The sequence below is a fragment of the Lipophrys pholis genome (genome assembly GCF_963383615.2).
Source record: "Lipophrys pholis genome assembly, chromosome: 1".
In the NCBI taxonomy this organism is placed as follows: domain Eukaryota; kingdom Metazoa; phylum Chordata; class Actinopteri; order Blenniiformes; family Blenniidae; genus Lipophrys; species Lipophrys pholis.
The window spans coordinates 43,448,970-43,468,705 of record NC_137635.1 but is presented as its reverse complement, the minus strand read 5'-3'; the positions used below and the strand labels follow the sequence as shown (position 1 = coordinate 43,468,705).

The window sequence follows — 19,736 nt, the reverse complement described above, 5'->3', positions numbered from 1 at the left end:
GTAAAAAGCTTAATTTTTATGTGCAAGCAGCACTGCTCTCAGTAACACCATCCCCTACCTACCCCAAATCTGCACAAATGACACACTGCACTTTTTAATTACTGGTCTGGTGTGCAATATATATGATCAATTTATTCTGTGTAAGAACAATGATCTTTATATATCTAAAATCACTACCAACACTATCATGCAAGAATGTGAAATATTGTCAATTACCAAATTTTTCTATAATTGTTCATTTTTTTGATTGTCCCATTATGGGACACATTTATCCTATCTTATTTGTCATTACCTTATGGTACCATCATTAAAATACTTTTTTTTTGGGGGGGGGGGAGGGGGGTGAAATCATTTGCCTTTTTGCTGTAATGCAAACACACATGTAAATTAAAACGTACAGGAAGTCAATATTAAAAATCTCAATCACATTTAATTATTTCCATATAATTCTTTATCATGTACAGCTTATGTTATTAGGCAATTGTAGAGATACAGCAAATAACTTGGCAAGTGTCTGTGACGTGTAGAGCGTGCAGTGTTGAGTCAAGCAGTAGGCAGATCACTCCTCCCATGGGCTCATGTCCGTATCGATGGCTACACAGTTGTACGCGGCATAACGCAGTTTCTCCTCACAAACCTTTGCACTGCAAGACATTGAAAACACACATGTGGCATTATTAGCAATGATGCACTAGTTTTGAATCGATATATTCTAGAGTGCTGGCTGGATGCAGAATACCTTTAAATTAAGAAGGAAAAAACTAAAAGACCTCCTGCTAAAGATCTCTGGTGCCCTCTAGGGATGAAGTATGAAAACGTTTTTGTCATACTTGATAGAGTGATGAACATTTTCAACACAACATGGTGATACCTTGGATAGTTGGGTAGATATAGTGTACTGGAACATGTGGATGATTGTGGAAGAGCATCAGTTGTTTCAGAGCTGAACAACAAAACAAAAGGCATGTTTTAAAAGTTATGTCTTCCAACACAATGACTTTCTATTACATGTACTTGTGCTCACCCTTGTTTGTCAGGGAAGACGTAGATTGGTGCAGGAAGACGACTTCTACCAGTTACAAACCTCAGAAACCTGCTGCGATCCTCTGAAAGCAGAAATGATCCAGTGATTCAAACATCTTTATCGCTTTAAACTACAAAGTTCACAACTTTGAGAGATATTTACTTATTTGGAAAAATAACCACTGCAAAATAAAACATGAAACAAAATATCATGAGCCAACCATTGGTGAAGTTCGTTAGTGCCTCCCATAGGTACTGGACTCGAACATCACTTTGCTCCAGGTCTTCATAGCGTGCTGGCAGGGGGATCAAAATACGAGTTAAAAAATGATTTCACTTGTAACATCTCTTTGTAATTTGACGGGAAAATAAAGTCACAAGAATCAACAGTCAAATTTTAAACAAATTGATTTTCTTCAAGGGTTGTGACAATAGACCACCTGCCTCTATGTCACTGTAGTGCCTGCATGCATTAAACCAACTATCGCCACCTCCTGCATCACTACATCTATGACTCTTCTCTTCACGGTTCTCCTGCCTGAGAGGATCATCTCAAACATCCATTGTCCAAAATATAATGAAGAGAAAGGACAGTCCAGTTTGATTAATATAGAAAAATAGCTCATTTAATACGAGTTTGGATTAAATTCCAAGCCGAACACTCACTGAGTCGTTTCAGAGCTTCCACTGTTATCTCGGGGTCTCCACACACTTTCTTCTCCACTTCCTGCCAGGTGAGCAGGTCCAGCACTGCCTGAGGGACCACCTTCAGCAGCCCCGCCTGCATGGCTGCAATCTGCAGCACAGATATGGATAATCAAGAGAATGGACCAACTGTGAGGATTTAGCTTTACGCGGTTTTCACTCAAGAATAAAAACCAGAGCAGTTGAGAGAAATAAAGTTGAAGGCCCACCTGCTGTTTGCTCTCCTCCAGCCGAGCCTTCTGCACCAGGCGGATGAACTCACTGCGGTCCTCGTAGTGAACCGACACATTGCTGCCGCCGGGGATGAGGTCCACCATCTGGCCGTCAGTCAGCAGTGTGGTATAGACCAGCTCCTCGCCAAACCTGAACTCAAAGGTCTCCTGGTCCATGTTCTCCATGGCCTCCAGCAGGTTTACCTGAACACACACATCCACGTTTAGCATGAAGCCACAACCAGAACGGACGAATCACTGACCAAACAACACTATGTTGTCTTTTCATACTTCGTTTAAATGGAGAAAATAGAAAGAAATTTTTTTTGGGATCTGTCAAGTTGCCAGAGGGTTAAGTGTTACATTTAGGTATGGTTGAACAATAACCATTAAAAAATAAATTAATTAAATGTTCTCACCAGCACAGAGTCGACTGCAGGGAAGTCTTTACTCCAGCTGATGGCTTCTCCAGTCAACTGCTTCCACACCAGGCTGGGCAGAGCCGAGACCTGTTGACACGAGACACTTGTTCAAGCCTTCATCATATACAATAGATTCAAACACAATAAAAATCCAGTAATTAGTGAAGAGTGGGCTTTATTCACCAAGAAATCTTTCCCTCTGAGAGCAGCTCCCATTAACTGGCCGATCCATTCGTATTTGTTGAACTCTTTACAGGACGGATTTGGGACGTAGTAATCTCTGGCCTCTAAGGCTCCCTGACAGATGAACAAAAAGCAATGAAGCCTCTGAATTCCAGCCTGATCTAGTGGACATTGATCAGGAGTCAGTACCTGGTTGGATGTACGGTTGAAGAATGGCAAAGGCATCGGACACTCGGCTGAGCTGGGGCAAAGCTCCTCCGACATGTCTGCGAGGCTGTCCCGAAACCCACCGCCTTGGTCAATGATTCCCTCGGCGATGAACTTGCATTCCCACCATTGATCATAGCGAGCGGGCCACCTAATGAGTCAAAGAGACACCATGTGTGTTTAGATTCTAGAAACCACTGAGTGGTAGTCATACTTATTCTCGGTATATTGTGCACAGGAGGCTGGGGAAATGCTGACCTATAATCTAAAGTCTTCTCAAACTTGTCAGATGGCTTGAGACCCTCATAGACCTGCAAGAGGAAAACATACATCATGACGCCATAGTGGAACGACGGAAGTGCATCATTATAGTGCTGTAAAATGAATTTGTGACCTCCATAAGTAATAATCTCTGCATTTGATTACCTGATTAAACACTGCGTTTTTGCAGCTGGCGTCCAGAGACGGATTGTCTCTGTGCTCCATCGCTAGTCGTCTGTTGATGTACAGTCGAGGCATGAAGTTTGGCTTACTGGTCTCGGAGTCCTTTAGGCACTGTGTGATGAGGGCTGAACGCCGCTTTGACAGCAGCAAGAACTGCTTTATGCTCTAGGGGGCGCAAATTGACACTTATTTGAATATAAATACAAGGAATGCACAGGAGTGATATAAAAGAATGACCCGACTCACTTTGATCTGGTTGAAGGTGCCGAGGCTGTAGTCCCAGGCCGGCACCACGTGAGGCAGCACACTGTCCAGTAGACAAATAAACCTGCAGAGACGGAAGTGATGGACAAGCATTTACAGCTCACAGAAATGTTTCGGGTAATTATTTAGCGATTGTAACAACTCAGTAGATCGATGGGCAGGAAACTACCTCTGAATGACTAAAGCTCTGCGGTACAGGATGTCGGGTGGGGTACCCTGCAGACGGGGGTAGCGCACCAGGTTCGAGGACTGGAATACATCAGCATTCAGACCCAGGTCTCTCTCACATGATGACTTAATCTTTAGTCCTCGAATTCGAACGTCTATTCCCTCATCTGCACCAAAAAAAAAAAAAAAAAAAAAGGATGTATAAAATCATGGTTTTAGGATTTATTGTGAATCTTCTCTAAAAGTACTCTGATGTAAGTAATAAAACTTAACTTCAGTCATAAAGTGACACCGTAAAAAAACCTTACCTCTACATTCTTCAATCCGAATTTCAATGACAGGCAAGTGAGAGACCATATCTTCCAGCACACACACTTCTCCAATTAAATTACTGGAAACAAATAAAAACAACTAGCTACGACATTGGAAACATATGGGATTTTCTTGCGTTCATAAAATTGCTGCAGATCGAGAAATGATGTGTATCAGAGTAAAACAAACTGACTCGTCAATGGTAACGTCGCTTAGCTTCTTCAGATTGTCGCCTTCTCCTCCATAGACTGTAACTCTCTTGGGCATGTAGTTATCATCCGTTGAGTCCACTGTAAGTATCAGTTTACTGGAGAGACACACAAAAAGACATCAATGGCAGATCCTAAAAAGGCAATATGGATTTCCCAGCATGAGTCGTAGTAGTGTAGTGTGTGTATGTGTATGTGTAAAAGCTTCCAACCTCAACGATCAGGATGATGTGTGAAATGTTTGTGACACCAAAATGAAAGGTGTCAGAAACATCATCAGTGCATTTCAGACATCAGACAAGAAATAAAATCTACTTTTTTGTCATACTTTTAACATTAAATATTGCATCTTGTTTCATCACATTTCACATATTGTCCCAACCATTTTCGACCAAGGGTTTCATTTTTGCATCACATGTTAAAAGCTTGGAGAGTTTATCACTGCTCAGTGTGGTGACTTCAAAGTTACAATAAGAGGCCAGATTAAGATCAAATATATATCTATTTTGTTTCATACAGTAGTAGTTTATTATTAAAAGACAACTTAGAACACATAATATAGTACAATGCAGCCTTAGTGAATAGTTGCCTTGTTGTAGTAAAACGATAAAAACATGCAACATGAGAATATCTTGCAGCGTTCAGGACCAAAGAGGTCAAAGTGCAACACACTGCAAAAAGTTAAAAAAACAAAAAAAAAACAGATTCAAATCTAAATTAGGAAATTAAATATCAACTTGTGTTAGTAGCAGAACTATAAACAGTAAGTTCACGTTGGTGCTCAACGGGGCCTTACTTGACCACAGTGCCTCTCTTCATGTGCAGCCGGATCCAGTGCTGTCCCTGCAGGCCATCGCTCTCCCAATATGTTTCAGTGTCTCCATCTGTCAGACAGCTCACCCCTCCACTGGGATCATCCTATTTGGCAAACATCAAAGTACCTATGTTAACATATTTATTCATTCAATGTTGACATAAAATCCTACACCGACACTACATTCACTTTAAAGCCAAAGTGTACCATAAATGCTTTTTAACCATCATGTAATATCGGCAGAAAGGATCGGCTCAAAATGGATTATTTTGGAGTGGAGGGGAAAAAACCCCACAAACATTATTACATTTATTCAAAAATATCATCGTAAAAAAGCCCTGATCTTAACATAAATCAAGTCTGTCTGGTTTTACATGTAGAGATCGAAGGCTCTGAACCAGAAGGCATGGGCAGAGGATCTGTGCTTCCTTCTACATGATGTTTTTGAACGACATCTTTGCAAGTTCCTTCCAAAGGTGTGCGCAACTGTGCGGAATGGAACTGCTGTTGCTTTAAAGGCATATGAAGGACCACACTCTGCTGATTCACTGCAGTTTGAATTAACTGATGAAAATGAACCATCAGTATAATTTTTCAAGCCCTCTTGCATTTAGAATATGTGCCATTCAGAAATTCTCCTATTCATTGATACAAATGTACTATATCTACAGTCTTTTTTATGGCTCCAGAGTATAACATACAACGACGATTACCGAAAATGAAGACACGTCAATGCTGGTCACACACTGCTTGACACTTCCGAGGTTCTCATCCTCTTTGCCAATGTGGTCATAGAAGTAATGCACCAAATCCTCGTCACATTCATATGTCCAAGTGGGAGGAACATACCTTGAGGATTAAAAGGTAAATACTTAAGTAGCAATCTTATCTTGCATTTTTTTTTTTAAATGTCCACCCTCCAGTTTGACTTCTCACAAACATGCTCACCGAAGCTTTTGGACAGCAGCTTCGTCACGTTCTGCCACTTTGGGTTTGGCGCCGATATGAAGCGAGTTCTCCACGTCCACCACCTGCTCCCATCTGTTGCAGGGTTTATGGTCATAGCCGAAGAGCTGCTGCTGCCTGCTGATGGTTTCTGGTGACTCCACGGGCACCAGCCTGTCACCCCCCTCAGTGTGTTTACACACCAGAATCCAGCCTTCCTCCAGTTCCTGGCCCGGACGGTGTTCGTCCAGCTGCTCCTGAAAACATACAGGGATCGGTTGATCATGTGTGTTTTATTTTTGATCACAGTTATAGTCACCCTACCATTTAAGCATTATCTTTATCCACAGGTTATGTACATTTTTCCATTTCAGTGTCGTGGAATAAGAACTGTATGTCATAGCACCAACTTAAAGTGGCTACAGAGTTGTTCAAAACACCTATAAAATTGTGCAGCTGTACCATCAAACTAACATATGGTCAAATCTTACCTTACTGATTTTAACCCACAGGCCCTGGCTGTTACAGTATTCTTCGCCGGTTGTCCGGATGCAAGTCCCTTTCTTCGGTTCAAGGCTGTATTTGCATAACTTCTTGCTGTGGGGACTATGATGAGGACTTTCGAACACAGACACCAGGGTTTTTCCTGTGGAGCCAGTAGAAGCTCCACAGGAGGCAGAGGTAGATGAAGAATCCTTGCAGATTTTGTAACACACTTCTTTGGGGACATAACACAAACACTCGGGCACAGACTCGCCCTTCCTGAAGCTCTCAATACACCTGTTCAAGAAGCGGATCCTGCCCAGCAGCAGATGAGGATTGTCACCCAGAGACATGGTGGTGAAGATGATGGGGGGGGGGTGGGACAGTCAGAAGTTCAGCATCAGCAGCCTGAATCCACACAGCAGCCCTGCCTCTGTTGTCCTGTCTGGCTGCACCGAGATGCTCCTGTCAAACCAAAACAAAACCGAATGTTCCTGACAAATGTCAGCTTCAATGATCAGCAAATAAAGCCTGCGTTGACTCAGTGCCAGCGTCTCTTTCATGGAATGTTAAATCAATGCGACCTGTAGTACGCTAGTGAACAATCAAAGGTCTAAAACTAAACAAACAAAAAAAAGTCAAAACTATCGGCTCGTTTCCAAAAGGTAGAAGTGAGGGCGCTAACGTTAGCATGCTAGCTCTGTAAAGGTATATCCTGATGCTTCTCCGCTGCTTTAAAACATTCCCAATGGCGAACCCGTTTGGTTTTCGTCACGATTTAGTGTCAAATAGGCGTTTTTGAGCTAATAACCAGTAATGCTTGTAATCAGAGAGAGTTCACATACCTGCAGTTAAGGCTGCTGCAGAAGTCTGACAACGCGGAAGTGCAAATACAAGTTTGACCCTCGTGATTATCCGTCCCTCTCGTTTTCATAAATCTCATTTAAACAAAAAAATATGAATCCGATTCACATCGTAAAATGAGCTTTACTTTGTGTCAAAAAATCAACTTCAGTTTCTGACTTCTTGTCCATAAAGTTTTGAGTCTCAGATTTACTATTAGAACATGAACCACCCGTATCCTCAGGAAGAGGTTTATAAGTGTCCCAGAGTCAGAAGAAACAAGGTGAAGCAGCTTTTAGTTCCTACGCTCCTCACCCGCGTAACAAACTTCCTGATATTTGCACAGGCTTTAGATTTTATTTTTTTATTTTTTTATCTTTGTCTTAATAAAGCGTGAACGTTATTTATTATCCTTTTCATGCTGTTCTTAATTGTGGTGCTATGGAAATAAATATGCTTTGCCCAAAGTTTGAATTTCAAACAATTCCATCCATTTCAACAATTTTTCAAACGATTTATAACATTTAACTTTTAATTTATTCTGCTCAAAAATATGCACGAATATACGTCATACTTTTCAGTAGCTTCTTATTTTTATGATTTGTAGTCTTGATGCATTGACTGGTCCTGTTTTCGATCTGATGATCAATCACACAAAGAGGAACTTGAGAATAAAAATGTTTTATCCAAACACATGAATTAAACAGTGACCCCTGTGATTAAAAATGTCTTGAAGTATCTTTGTACATTCATTCATTTATTACATTCATTCATATCTGATCAAACAAGCACACAGAAGGTGTAAATATAATCCCCCTTTAATTAGATTTCCATGTAAATCTTTATTATATTCAGATATAGTTCGATTGGCAGACTTTAATATTTGGTGATTAATTTGAATTGTCTTCTCCTTTCAGCTGCAGTTTGTTGAGCATGTAGTGTTGATTGGAACAGTAGGAAGGTCAGTTGTCAGTGTCAATGCTCATACAGTTGTACACAGCAAAACGCAGCTTCTCTTCACAAACCTTTGCACTGCAAAGAAACAAAAAGGAGCAGAGGACACATACAAGGTGATTAATGTGACATTGCATTTGCCTTTTTCAGAATTTTTATTTTTCAAAATGTTTTGTGCAAGATACATCATTTTCTAAAATAAATAAAACATATTTCTGCAAAAGTGCATCATGAAACATACACATCAGTCGTACCTTGAGTAACTTGGTAGATCAAGAGTGTTGCCACAAGTACATGCTCGGGGAAGATCGTCGTTCTTTAAAGAGCTGTATTCCGGAATAGAATATACATTTTTTTAAATAATGCTTTCTTTCGAATCATGAAACACTACATCATAGATGGGATCACACTTTTACGGCTTCCAATCAGATTTGTTTCGAAGTGTGTAGTATTTGCCGATCCCAATACTTTCCAGATTCTATGCTGATTCCCTTAGTACACTGACCTGTAAAGTGGGTCTATTGTAGACAAAATGACTTGAAGTTGTCCAATTGTTCATAATCTCCTGGATGGCTTCTTACAAATTATCTGCTGTATGAGACCCGCAAAACTGTTGTGTATGCAACCCTGGTGGATTTACCTGAAAAGGATCCGAATCGATCCAATTGGCAGCTCAGCTCGGCAGTGACATGGAGCAAATAGTGGAGCTCCTAATGTCTGCAGTGAAACTAAGAGGGGTCACCCCTATTTATTTATTTTTAAAAGACCCTGTATGCTATCACATACTTTGTTGTATAGCTTTGATAAATATATATCAGAACTGTAATATATAAATCTAAAATATAATGTCAAGATGACAGTGCATCCAAAAGCTTTACAAGCGTCATGGTCATGTGGATACAGATAGAAATTGTTTTATGTTTTGGCTTTTTCATATGGAGCGATTAAAGAACCACAGGGCATTTTGTCAGCAGTCGACTGTAATTGATTTCCGTTGCATTCAGGCTATGCCAGAGATGGATTGCAGTCCCTCCGAGACCATCTCTGCAGCTGCTTTATGGTGGCCAGAGTTTAGTTTCAATTTGATCAGGACATCCCTCCTTCATAATAGTGACTGCTAAAGATAATTCATTCGTGCTCACCTTGGATTGTCAAAATGGATCCAGAAAGGTGCCGGAAGTCGACTCCTGCCGGTAGCAAACCTCAGAAGCCTACTGCGGTCTTCTGCAAATTGAATTCAACAGTCTTGTTGGTTGCCGTGTTCAATTCTTTACTTCTTGAGTAAATTAAATGCAACCCGATTCCAAAAAAGCTTGATAGGATGTGTAAAATGCAAACACAACATCATGCAAATGTTTTTTCTACAACAGGACATAGACAGCATGTCAGATATGAGAGTAAAACCTAAAAGAGGAATAGTTCATTTTGGAATTAGATTCAAAAACATCTTAACAAAAAAGGCGGGGTCGGAGTAAGAACACTGTAAAGCAGTTTTAAACCAGGTTCCTTTAATTGGGCACAGTAGCATAACTCTGTGCAGAAAAACTATTTCTGGTCCCAACTTTTATGGGATGTGTCACTGCCATGAAATGTAAATTTGTTCAGATTTCCAATGTTGCATCTGGTTAAGCCTTTCCCTTTAGCATGAGTCAAATCGGGGCTGTGGCAAAAAGGGCAAGCAACATGAAAACAAGCCAAATTCATAGTGAAAGTTGTCATGAATTGCTGTGGCAACCTCTGCAATAGCGAAAATAAACTAATCTCTTCAATATTAAATGAAATTATGGAGAGCTGACATGTTTCCTCCTTCGATTGACAATTAAATACAAGTTAGAAGATTTGGAAACGGAATCAATTCACCAATTATTCACTCTGTTTTTATTTGCATTTTACACATCATCTCAACCTTTTAGAAATTGCAGCAAGGACACTTGACACCAAAATATGTAGTTCACTTGACAAAAGACATGAACTGTTTTAGAAAAAGATCAATATAAACGGTACACTGACCGTTGGTGAAGTTTGTCAGCGCCTCCCAAAAGTATTGCACTCTGACATCGTTTTCTTCCTGGCCTCCAAATAGTACTGTTGAGAAATCAGAAGAATAGAGAGACTTTATTTAATGCAACTTTCTTATAGATAGTAGCTTTGTTGCTTTTATCGCCTCATAATCATCTGAAGAACTATTCTCAGTTCTAAATAATGAATCAGTTCCCTAAAGACATTCCCATTGTATTGTGTTGACAAAGAATATCGACACCACAAAATGTGACTTGCTTCAGTCATATTTACTGCTAATTGTCAAATTAAAACTCACTGGTTTGTTTCAGAGCTTCCACTGTTATCTCGGGGTCTCCGCACACTTTCTTCTCCACTTCCTGCCAGGTGAGCAGGTCCAGCACTGCCTGGGGGACTACCTTCAGCAGCCCCGCCTGCATGGCTGCAATCTGCAGCACAGATATGGATAATCAAGAGAATGGACCAACTGTGAGGATTTAGCTTTGCGCAGTTTTCCCTCAAGAATAAAAACAAGAGCAGTTGAGAGAAATAAAGTTGAAGGCCCACCTGCTGTTTGCTCTCCTCCAGCCGAGCCTTCTGCACCAGGCGGATGAACTCACTGCGGTCCTCGTAGTGAACCGACACATTGCTGCCGCCGGGGATGAGGTCCACCATCTGGCCGTCAGTCAGCAGTGTGGTATAGACCAGCTCCTCGCCAAACCTGAACTCAAAGGTCTCCTGGTCCATGTTCTCCATGGCCTCCAGCAGGTTTACCTGAACACACACATCCACGTTTAGCATGAAGCCACAACCAGAACGGACGAATCACTGACCAAACAAAAGTTATGTTTTCCTATCATATTTCCTTTTAAATGGAAAGAATAAGAAGACAGAAGAGAGTGTGCCATGTAAAAAACACAGATTTTTCCAACTGTTGAACAGAGCTTTCTCTTCTTTCAGAAGGATTAGCGTTACATCTTGTGATTAAACATTTATTTTAATGTCCTCACCAGCACAGAGTCGACTGCGGGGAAGTCTTTACTCCAGCTGATGGCTTCTCCAGTCAACTGCTTCCACACCAGGCTGGGCAGAGCCAAGATCTGTCGACATAAGGTACCTATTCAAGACTCAATCATACAAAAATATACACCAAATAACAAGTAGAGACTAACTCACCAAGAAATCTTTCCCTCTAAGAGCACCTCCCATGAGCTGGCCAATCCACTCATACTTGCAAAAGTCTTTACAGGACGGGTTTGGGATGTAGTAATCTTTGTCATCTAAAGAATCCTAACAGATAAAGACAATATAATTTCAGGAGAGTGACAACACTGAATTTAAATAATTTCTGATAGGCATTGTTGTGGAGTGATTACTTGGTTGGATGTCCGAATGAAGAAAGGCAAAGGTATCGGACTATCGGCTGAGCTGGGGCAAAGCTCCTCCGACATGTCTGTCATGCTGTCTCGAAACCCACCGCCTTGGTCAATGACTCCTTCTCCAACAAACACACATTTCCACCATTGGACAAAAGTAATGGGCCATCTGTTGAGGTTGACAGAAATTGAGAAATGAAACCACTTGGTTACAGTCACGAGCAGAGAGAAAAATATCAAACATATATGGCTGGGGAATATGCAGACCTATACGTCAAGGCATTCTTCAATGTGGCAGATTCCTTCAGAGCGTCATACATCTGAAGGAGGAAAATTACAAGTCACAACAGTATTTAAATCTTAACATCAGACTGTCATGAGCATCTAACCTCCGTAATGTAAATATCTTGACCATGATTGTCAGTACCTGATTGAACAGAGTATTCCTGCAGCTGGGGTCCAGAGACGGGTTTTCTCTGTGCTCCGCAGCTAGACGCCTGTTGACTGTGACTTCTGGCAATCGTTCTGGTTCTTTGGTCTCCGAGTCCTTCAGGCACTGAGTGATGAGATCTGTGCGGCATTTGGACAGCAGCAAAAATTGCTTTGCGCTCTACAGATCAAAAATGACAAATACAGATTGTATTCATATATGAGGAAGCTAAATATCAAGTGTTCAATTACAGTCATTCAGTATGTGCATATCTATCCGATATGGGCCTTTAGTTCTCAAAAATACAAACAGCTGGATCAGTCCCATTATCAAACAACCCCAGTAAAGGGATACATTGTGCAGACACTACATAAACAAGGGGTGATGATGCATATGAGAGGAGCATATGAATAATAATAAAAAATGTGAAGTTATTCATATTTATGGCAATAAAAAAACTAATGAATGTTTAAAAGTTAACCTAGTAGAAATGTCAAGAGCTTGAAAAAAAATGTGTCTCAACTTGCAGGTATGTGTGAGTAATGTGGAATGAAGAAAAAAAAAGTAGGAAAGAAAGAAAGAAAAGAAAAGAAAAAAGTGCATCCCTTTGTCTTTAGTCAAACAAGGAAAGGCAAGCAGTTTATGCTACTCAAAGGTAAAGATGTTACTCATTTAATAATACTACAATATTGACCCATCTGTTAAACTTCTGCCTTCCTATTGATCACAGTTTTGCAGCGAGTTTCGTTTGAGTCACTCACTATAGATGACTTTATGATGTTCTCAAATGAATGTAAAGATAAACTCAGAGTTTATATGTTGATGTTTCTAACAGCCTCTATTGCATTTATTAAAAGTTTTCAGATGACTCACTTTGATTTTGCTGAAGCTACCAAGGCTGTAGTTCCACGCTGGCACTAAATAAGGCAGAACACTGTCCAGGACACAGATGAACCTGCAGAGACAAGACGGATAACCGTTCAATATAACGTGAACATGAACAGCAGAACTCGTAAACTGTATAAAAAAAAAAAAAAAAAGGTTATTGTAAAAACCTGTAACAAGTGGTTGAATGAGCACTACTCACCTCTGAATGAGTGAAGCTCTGTTGTAAAGGATGTCAGGTGGGGTATCCCGCAGACGGGGGTAGCGCACCAGTTTAGACGACCGAAACTCGTCTGCATTGAGGCCCAGGTCCCTCTCACACGATGAAGTGATCTTCAAGCCTCGGATCCGCGCATTTGTCCCCTCGACTGTAAAGGACCAGGAGGAAACACATATTGTTTTAGGTTTACTGGAGAAGCATCTACAGAGGCATCTCAATGTTGAAAGACAAATCACACAAGAAGTTAATAAATAGCCTGACACGCAGATTCTTCAACTCGAATCTCAATGACGGGCAGGTGGAAGGTCATATCCTGCAGTACACACACTTCTCCAGTGGTACATCTGGAGGCAAATAGGGACAATAAGTTATGACACATCAGCAACAACAAAAAATTTACTAAACCAGCTGGTAATGAGAAGACTTTCTTACTCGTCTATGATGACTTCATTCAGCTTCTTCAGGTGTTTTTCACCTCCATAAATTGTGATTTTCTTGGGCATATAATCGTGGTCATCGGTATTTACAAACACCATCAATTTACTGGTGGACAAAAACAGGCACAATATACTGCATAAGATAAAAGCATGCTCACAATTTATCAGAAACGTCTAAGTAACTAACTTCCTACATGTGACTCAGAGTGGGTCGTGTGTAGATAGACATGCAGTAGTTGTATTTTGCCTGAATGAGCAACTCTTATGGCAATAACATCTAGAAATGACAATGGTCAGACACCAGCCAGCTCACAAAGACTGAAAACACAAATTTACTTTGCTTCTTTATTTCTTACTTTATTACCACTCAGTTATCATGTCTTCTTTTGCAAAAGTAATGATCAGATTAGCTTGAGATATCATAAAGTTTCACTGTGTGTTTGATCTGGCGTTGCAGTGAACTGTGCTATTTCATTAGGATGGGTTCCTAATAGTTCAAATCAATGAAATGCAAAGGAGCAGAATACAATTACATCTTAAAATGTAAAAAGTTTTCCATTTGCTTGCACATCAGCTTGAATAAATGCATTTGGTTAAAAGGGGCTATCTGAATAAATCTCAAATCATTGTGCTTTTTATGCTTTCACATGCCATGAAAATAAAACATAAGATGACAAAATGCTCATAATTATTTGATGAGCATGAACGCCGATCAGCACGACAGGTGAACAATAAAAATGAAAAATCTGGCAAAATATGCGACTTGAATGAATTATGGTCAGAAGTATAGAAAACACAATAAAACCCAAGTCGCCAAAATAAAAGATCACTGTGTGGACTACAATCTCACTGATTTATATGAATTAATTAGTGGCTTGGCGCTTCTTACTCGACCACGATGCTTCTCCTCATGTGCAGGCGGATCCAGTGTTGTCCTCTTTTGCCCGCACTCTCCCAGAATGAGTCTTGGTCGTCGTCTGTCATACAGTTCAGCCCGTAGTAAGGCTGACGTCACCAAATATCAAGGTAGCATGACAGGTGAAAGGAATACGCAAAAACATGCATACTTATTAAAACACACGTAAAATATGTTCCATGGATCAATGATTTTATTTGATGCAGTATTTTTGTTACATCAGAAACGTAACTTATTTCAAATGGCTTGCATCAAAGTTAAAAACAGCCAGTTAATCAAAGGGTCAGTTTCAGAGAAGGTTTGTGAAAAGAGCTGAATGATGCTTACCGCGATCGAAGACGCATCAATGGCCTTCACGGAGTCTTTCAAACATCCAAGCATCTCTTCCCCCTGCATCGTCATCGTGTCCTCCATCTCTTTCTGTTCGTACAGGTAGTGTATCAGGTCCTCATCACATTCAAGCGTCCAGCTGGGAGGAACGTACCTGGAAGGTTCAAAGTTCACATTACGGTTTGACCAAATCATCTTGACGATCCAGTTTGACGTCCATCGAAGGCAGCTCACCTCAACTTCTGGACAGCAGTGTCGTCACACGCTGCGATTTGGGGCCTGGTGTTTTTGTAAAGCGCGCATTCCACCACGTCCACCATCTGCTCCCACCTGTTGCAGGGTTTGTGGTCGTACCCGAAGAGCTGCCGCTGCCTGCTGATGGTCTGTGGCGACTCCAGAGGTACCAGCCGGTCACATCCCTCAGTGCGTTTACATGCCAGGATCCAGCCTTCCTCCAACTCTTGGCCGGGACAGTGCTCCTCCAGCTGCTCCTGAAAACACACGTCGCTTATATTCATCTTTCGACTGAGACATGCATGTTTTCAGAAAAAAAAGAAAAATCTCATTACACTTAAGTATATCAAGTAAAGCTTGAGCACTATCTATATTGTATCAATACCATGAAACTCTCAGTCAGGTGTCGTCACAGTGCCGTCTGGATAGATGTCCTGATTGACAGAAAGTCAATCCTGAAAAGGGTGGGCTGCTCACAAACTGCGTGCCATTAAAGCAGATTTGTAGAAACCTGACTGGAAAGGTAACGTGTTTGTCAATTTAAAAAACTAAAAGAGCCAACAAGGAGTGTGGATAATCAAGTTCAGAAATCACCACAGCTTCCACAATGAGATTTATTTCAACTGTTTTTTTCCCCCTCCATTCAAACAACTGAAAACACACTGAACAAAGTGTCAGTAGAATTACTTTCAGTGTTTATGAAGGTCTTAGTAGATTGTCCATTTTAGTCATCTGTTTTCAAACATTGTTTGCTGTAGTTTTTAGAACATGAGGGAGTCTCATGAATGAGTCTGAAATAAAAAATAAAGAACTGCCCATGTCAAAGGCTTGCTCAGTGTCTGGACTTAATATGGTCTTTTCTCCTGATTGTTGTAGTTCCACTGATATTGTCAAATCTATTAGTCAAAATCAATGTGGATAGCTTGTAGTCACAATTACGTTTTTATCTTCCTTTGGGGTAATAGTTACAAATGCGGTCTTTCCATGAGCCTTTTTTAATGTTTGACTGAATAACCCTGATATTATTTGGTTTAGCTCCTTTCAAATACCCTTCAATTGGAAAGCCAACACTTTCTGGAGACCCAACTTCATAATGGCATTTTCTTTTTCTTTTTCTGTCATTTGTGAGGTCATTATATCATTTTGTGATTCTCCTCTTGTTCTTCAGTCCCTTCTGGTTTTCATACTCACACAGGGAGATTTTCAGAGATGTTGATGCTTCTGCTGAGAGGCCTTACAGGAGATGTTTATTTTTTTAAGAACTTCTTTGCTGGCAGTGATCTTACTGAGCTTGACCAGGTGCCAGCTGCCCTGCCCTGCCCTGCTCCTGGCAAATGAACTGTTATGAAGACGAAGACAGGAAACACCAGAGCTTCCATACAGATGATCTGAAGTCCAAAGCAACATAAACTTCCAAAACACCTCAGCAGATTCACAGGTCCATCACCGCAATGCCACATTGCCACTTCATTGTTAATTTATGATACATACAAGTAAATGGTAACCTCTCATTTCACAATTTGAATTTAAATATAGGGAAATGTTCTCACAAAAAACTATCTGTGATATAATATCATATGATAATAAAAAGGAAACAGCAAGCACACTATCTTACCTTACTGATTTTAACCCACAGGCCCTGGTTGTTACAGTATTCTTCTCCTGTTGTCCAGATGCAAGCCCCTTTCTTCAGTTGAAAATTGTATTTGCAAAATTTCTTGCTGTGAAGACTACGTTGGGGGCTTTCATAGACAGAGATGAGGGTTTTTCCTGCAATCCCAGTAGGAACTCCATGGGAGGCAGCGGTAGATGACGAATCCTTGCAGATTTTGTAGCACACTTCTTTGGGGACATAACACAAACTCTCGGGTACAGACTCGCCCTCCCTGAAACTCTCAATGCACTTGTTGAAGAAGCGGATCCTGCCCAGCAGCAGATGAGGATTGTTGCTCAGAGACATGCTGGTGAAGATGATGGGGGAGCCAGTCAGCAGTTCATCATCTTCACATTGATACACCACTGCAAAAAAACAAAAACAAAGAGATTATTTATGAAACAAATAGACTTTACTAAACATCCTTCAAAACCTTCTCTATATTTTAGAATTTGTAAGAAGACACAACACTGAGCCCCGAGCTGAGACATCAATGATGCTGCTGGGAAAGATAGCGACCTCTTTGCTATCAGATTAGCATAAAAGTCAGGATGATTTTGTAAAAGACATGCAGCAACAGGTTTTCTTTTTAGACAAGTCACTGCATTTTGACCAAGAAGGTATTTGGTAATTGGCTTTATGTTGAGATTGTAGTCATTGTCTGTACTAATTGTTTGGTTTTATGAAAAATATAGACGTTTTCATCGTGTACGCCTTGTGCCACGAATTAAAGCTTTAAAGTTACAATTTAAAGGTCATCAGGGCACTATTTTATCAGTCCGACCCGCTCAAGATGAAATTGGACTGTATGTGGCCGCAGAACTAAACTGTGTTTGACACCCCTGTGTTAAAGTGTTTAAGAAGTTCAATTCATGATCTTAAACATTCTGGTTTAAATCAATCAATGAAGAGGGTTTCATAGGTCAACAGTACATGGCAGTGAAGTTATTGAAATTTCTTACCAATCAATAGAAATAATGAAAAAGCCTTTTTTTTTTTCCTTCCTTTAAATTTCAAACCAAATGTTGTAGTCTGGTGAGGAGACAAATGAAGGCTGTAGTGATCTTGGTGACACTGCAGTGAATAACAGTGACGTTATTAGATATTTTTGCAGGACGTGTCTTGGCTGTTGCAGCGGTTTTAATTTGCACACGGTCCCTGCACACTGGCGCACAGCTGGCCGCTCATGGAGACGGTATTTCTGCCGCTCCAAAGACAGATACCGTTGAGAAAACTGAGCTTGTTGCATAGCATCTACCCCACACCGATGGGAAGGAGGCGTCGAAACGATCACTGATGATGATTCGATTCAAAGATCATCGATGCAGGAAGTGTGAATCTCATGCCAACTCTGCATCACTGCGTCATGATACTTAATGAGTCAACTTTTCCCATTCAAACACGCCGCCCCGTTTCTTCAGCCGGTCTATTTAAAGGGTCCGATCACTCGGACGACCATAAAAATTAACGCACAGCAATAATGAATTCAGTCGTATGTTTCAAATGATGGTGTTTCCATATTTCAGATCTCCCAGTCTCTCAGCAGTTCAATCAAAGTTGCCGTTAGTTTATCTGCAGTGGGCGTCTTGCCCAGTTTAGGACAAGTCATGCCGTCTAATGAAAAAGACACGTTAGTCTTATTAAAATCCAGAGTTGGGTGTAGAAACAGTAAAAAATAACGTACCTCCGCTCAGTTTGAGTTTTTCTTAACGCTGGACTCCTCCCGACTCCCGACGCGGCTGGTTCCGTAAACGCGGAAGCGCAAATCGACTTTTTTGATCCTTCTGACTTTCCGTAGTTGCGTCGTCGTCACTTACTGGAATAAACAAGAAAGAAAGAAAGAAAGAAAGAAAGAAAGAAAGAAAGAAAGAAAGAAAGAAAGAAAGAAAGAAAGAAAGAAGTTGGACACAAACACGGAATTTAAGAAAAAAGAAAATTCCTACCCATGTGTATTTCTACGTGTATGTATATATATATGTCTTGGTGTGTATAGTTTTGGTATGGATTTATTTATTTTATGTTCATGTATAGTTATTAAAAATAGATTTATTTACAAGGGGTTTTATATATATATGTGTATCTGTATGTGTGCGTGTCTCGCGCTTTCTCTCTCTCTCCTCTCTCTCCTCTCTCTCCTTTTTCATACTATTTTTTTGATATGTCTGGAATGAATTCCGAAAGAAATGAAATAAAAAAATGTTTGATAATTGTTAATAATTGGAGGAGTAATAAACAGTAAACTAATTTAGAAGCCACCAAAGAGGCAAACATATCCAAAATCTATTGCAAATAATAAGTCAAATCAATACATAGTAATGCCACATCCTTACGTACCTGATACTGTTCCTTCATTCTCCTATTCAATGATAATGTCGGGACTATTCAATTAATGTACAAGATAACTATTCAACAGTTGGCCTGCAGTATTCAAATGTTTTGACAAATAAAGGTAAGAAATTAGGATTTGAAAGGCATTTGTGCATTTCAGATGCAGCCAGTCAACTGAACTTCACTGTGTATCTGTGGGATTTAACTTTTATAACAACGGAAGATAATATCTGAAAATATTTTGAACATTAACATAGTTCAAGCATATCTAGAAAACAAAATAAACCGCTATGAGTTGGATGAACTTTGTTGGTATTCGTTTGGCCTTTTGGTTGCTGCTCATGAATGTAAATGGTATATTTATATGTAATCTATATAAAGGTGTAGTAATATGTACAGTCACTTGCAAAAGTATTCAAATCCCTCAAACTTTCCCACATTTTGTCAAGACCAACACAGTGTGCCAAATAATTGTGAAATGGAAGTAAAATAGTCCATAGTTTACAATTTAAAATTTTTACAAATAAAAAAAACAAACAGTAATGTGTGGCTAGTATTCTTAAGACTTTAGCTGTAATCACAACTGCAAGTGTTTTGGGGGGATCGCCACCAGCTTTGCACATATTTGTGGTTGTAATGTGACAAATTATGGAACAGTTCAATTGGTATAAATACATTTGCAAACTACTGTACATTATAAAATATATATAGCATATGGATGATTAATACATAATAATCAC

General features: G+C 40.1%; 2 protein-coding genes across 2 annotated transcripts; both read right to left on the bottom strand.

Annotated features, from left to right (window-relative positions):
- Nucleotides 1-405: 405 nt before the first annotated feature.
- On the bottom strand, nucleotides 406-7,499 carry hectd3 (HECT domain containing 3). The gene is made up of 20 exons (XM_080458831.1): nucleotides 7,237-7,499; nucleotides 6,400-6,856; nucleotides 5,912-6,165; nucleotides 5,677-5,812; nucleotides 4,946-5,067; nucleotides 4,134-4,247; nucleotides 3,937-4,019; nucleotides 3,630-3,795; nucleotides 3,443-3,524; nucleotides 3,179-3,361; nucleotides 3,011-3,063; nucleotides 2,735-2,903; nucleotides 2,546-2,659; nucleotides 2,360-2,449; nucleotides 1,938-2,144; nucleotides 1,690-1,819; nucleotides 1,245-1,319; nucleotides 1,025-1,106; nucleotides 872-943; nucleotides 406-644 (listed from the first exon to the last, which is right to left on the bottom strand). Exons 2-20 carry the CDS (start codon nucleotides 6,742-6,744, stop codon nucleotides 560-562), a joined length of 2,562 nt encoding a protein of 853 aa, XP_080314957.1. The 5' UTR covers nucleotides 6,745-6,856; nucleotides 7,237-7,499; the 3' UTR covers nucleotides 406-559.
- Nucleotides 7,500-7,753: 254 nt separating this feature from the next.
- LOC308118355 (E3 ubiquitin-protein ligase HECTD3-like) lies at nucleotides 7,754-18,484 on the bottom strand. The gene is made up of 20 exons (XM_080477738.1): nucleotides 18,353-18,484; nucleotides 16,630-17,033; nucleotides 15,015-15,271; nucleotides 14,778-14,934; nucleotides 14,424-14,539; nucleotides 13,530-13,640; nucleotides 13,359-13,441; nucleotides 13,080-13,245; nucleotides 12,866-12,947; nucleotides 11,990-12,172; nucleotides 11,830-11,882; nucleotides 11,563-11,731; nucleotides 11,363-11,476; nucleotides 11,197-11,286; nucleotides 10,754-10,960; nucleotides 10,506-10,635; nucleotides 10,199-10,273; nucleotides 9,331-9,412; nucleotides 8,443-8,514; nucleotides 7,754-8,266 (listed from the first exon to the last, which is right to left on the bottom strand). Exons 2-20 carry the CDS (start codon nucleotides 16,972-16,974, stop codon nucleotides 8,197-8,199), a joined length of 2,562 nt encoding a protein of 853 aa, XP_080333864.1. The 5' UTR covers nucleotides 16,975-17,033; nucleotides 18,353-18,484; the 3' UTR covers nucleotides 7,754-8,196.
- Between the last annotated feature and the right edge of the window lie 1,252 nt (nucleotides 18,485-19,736).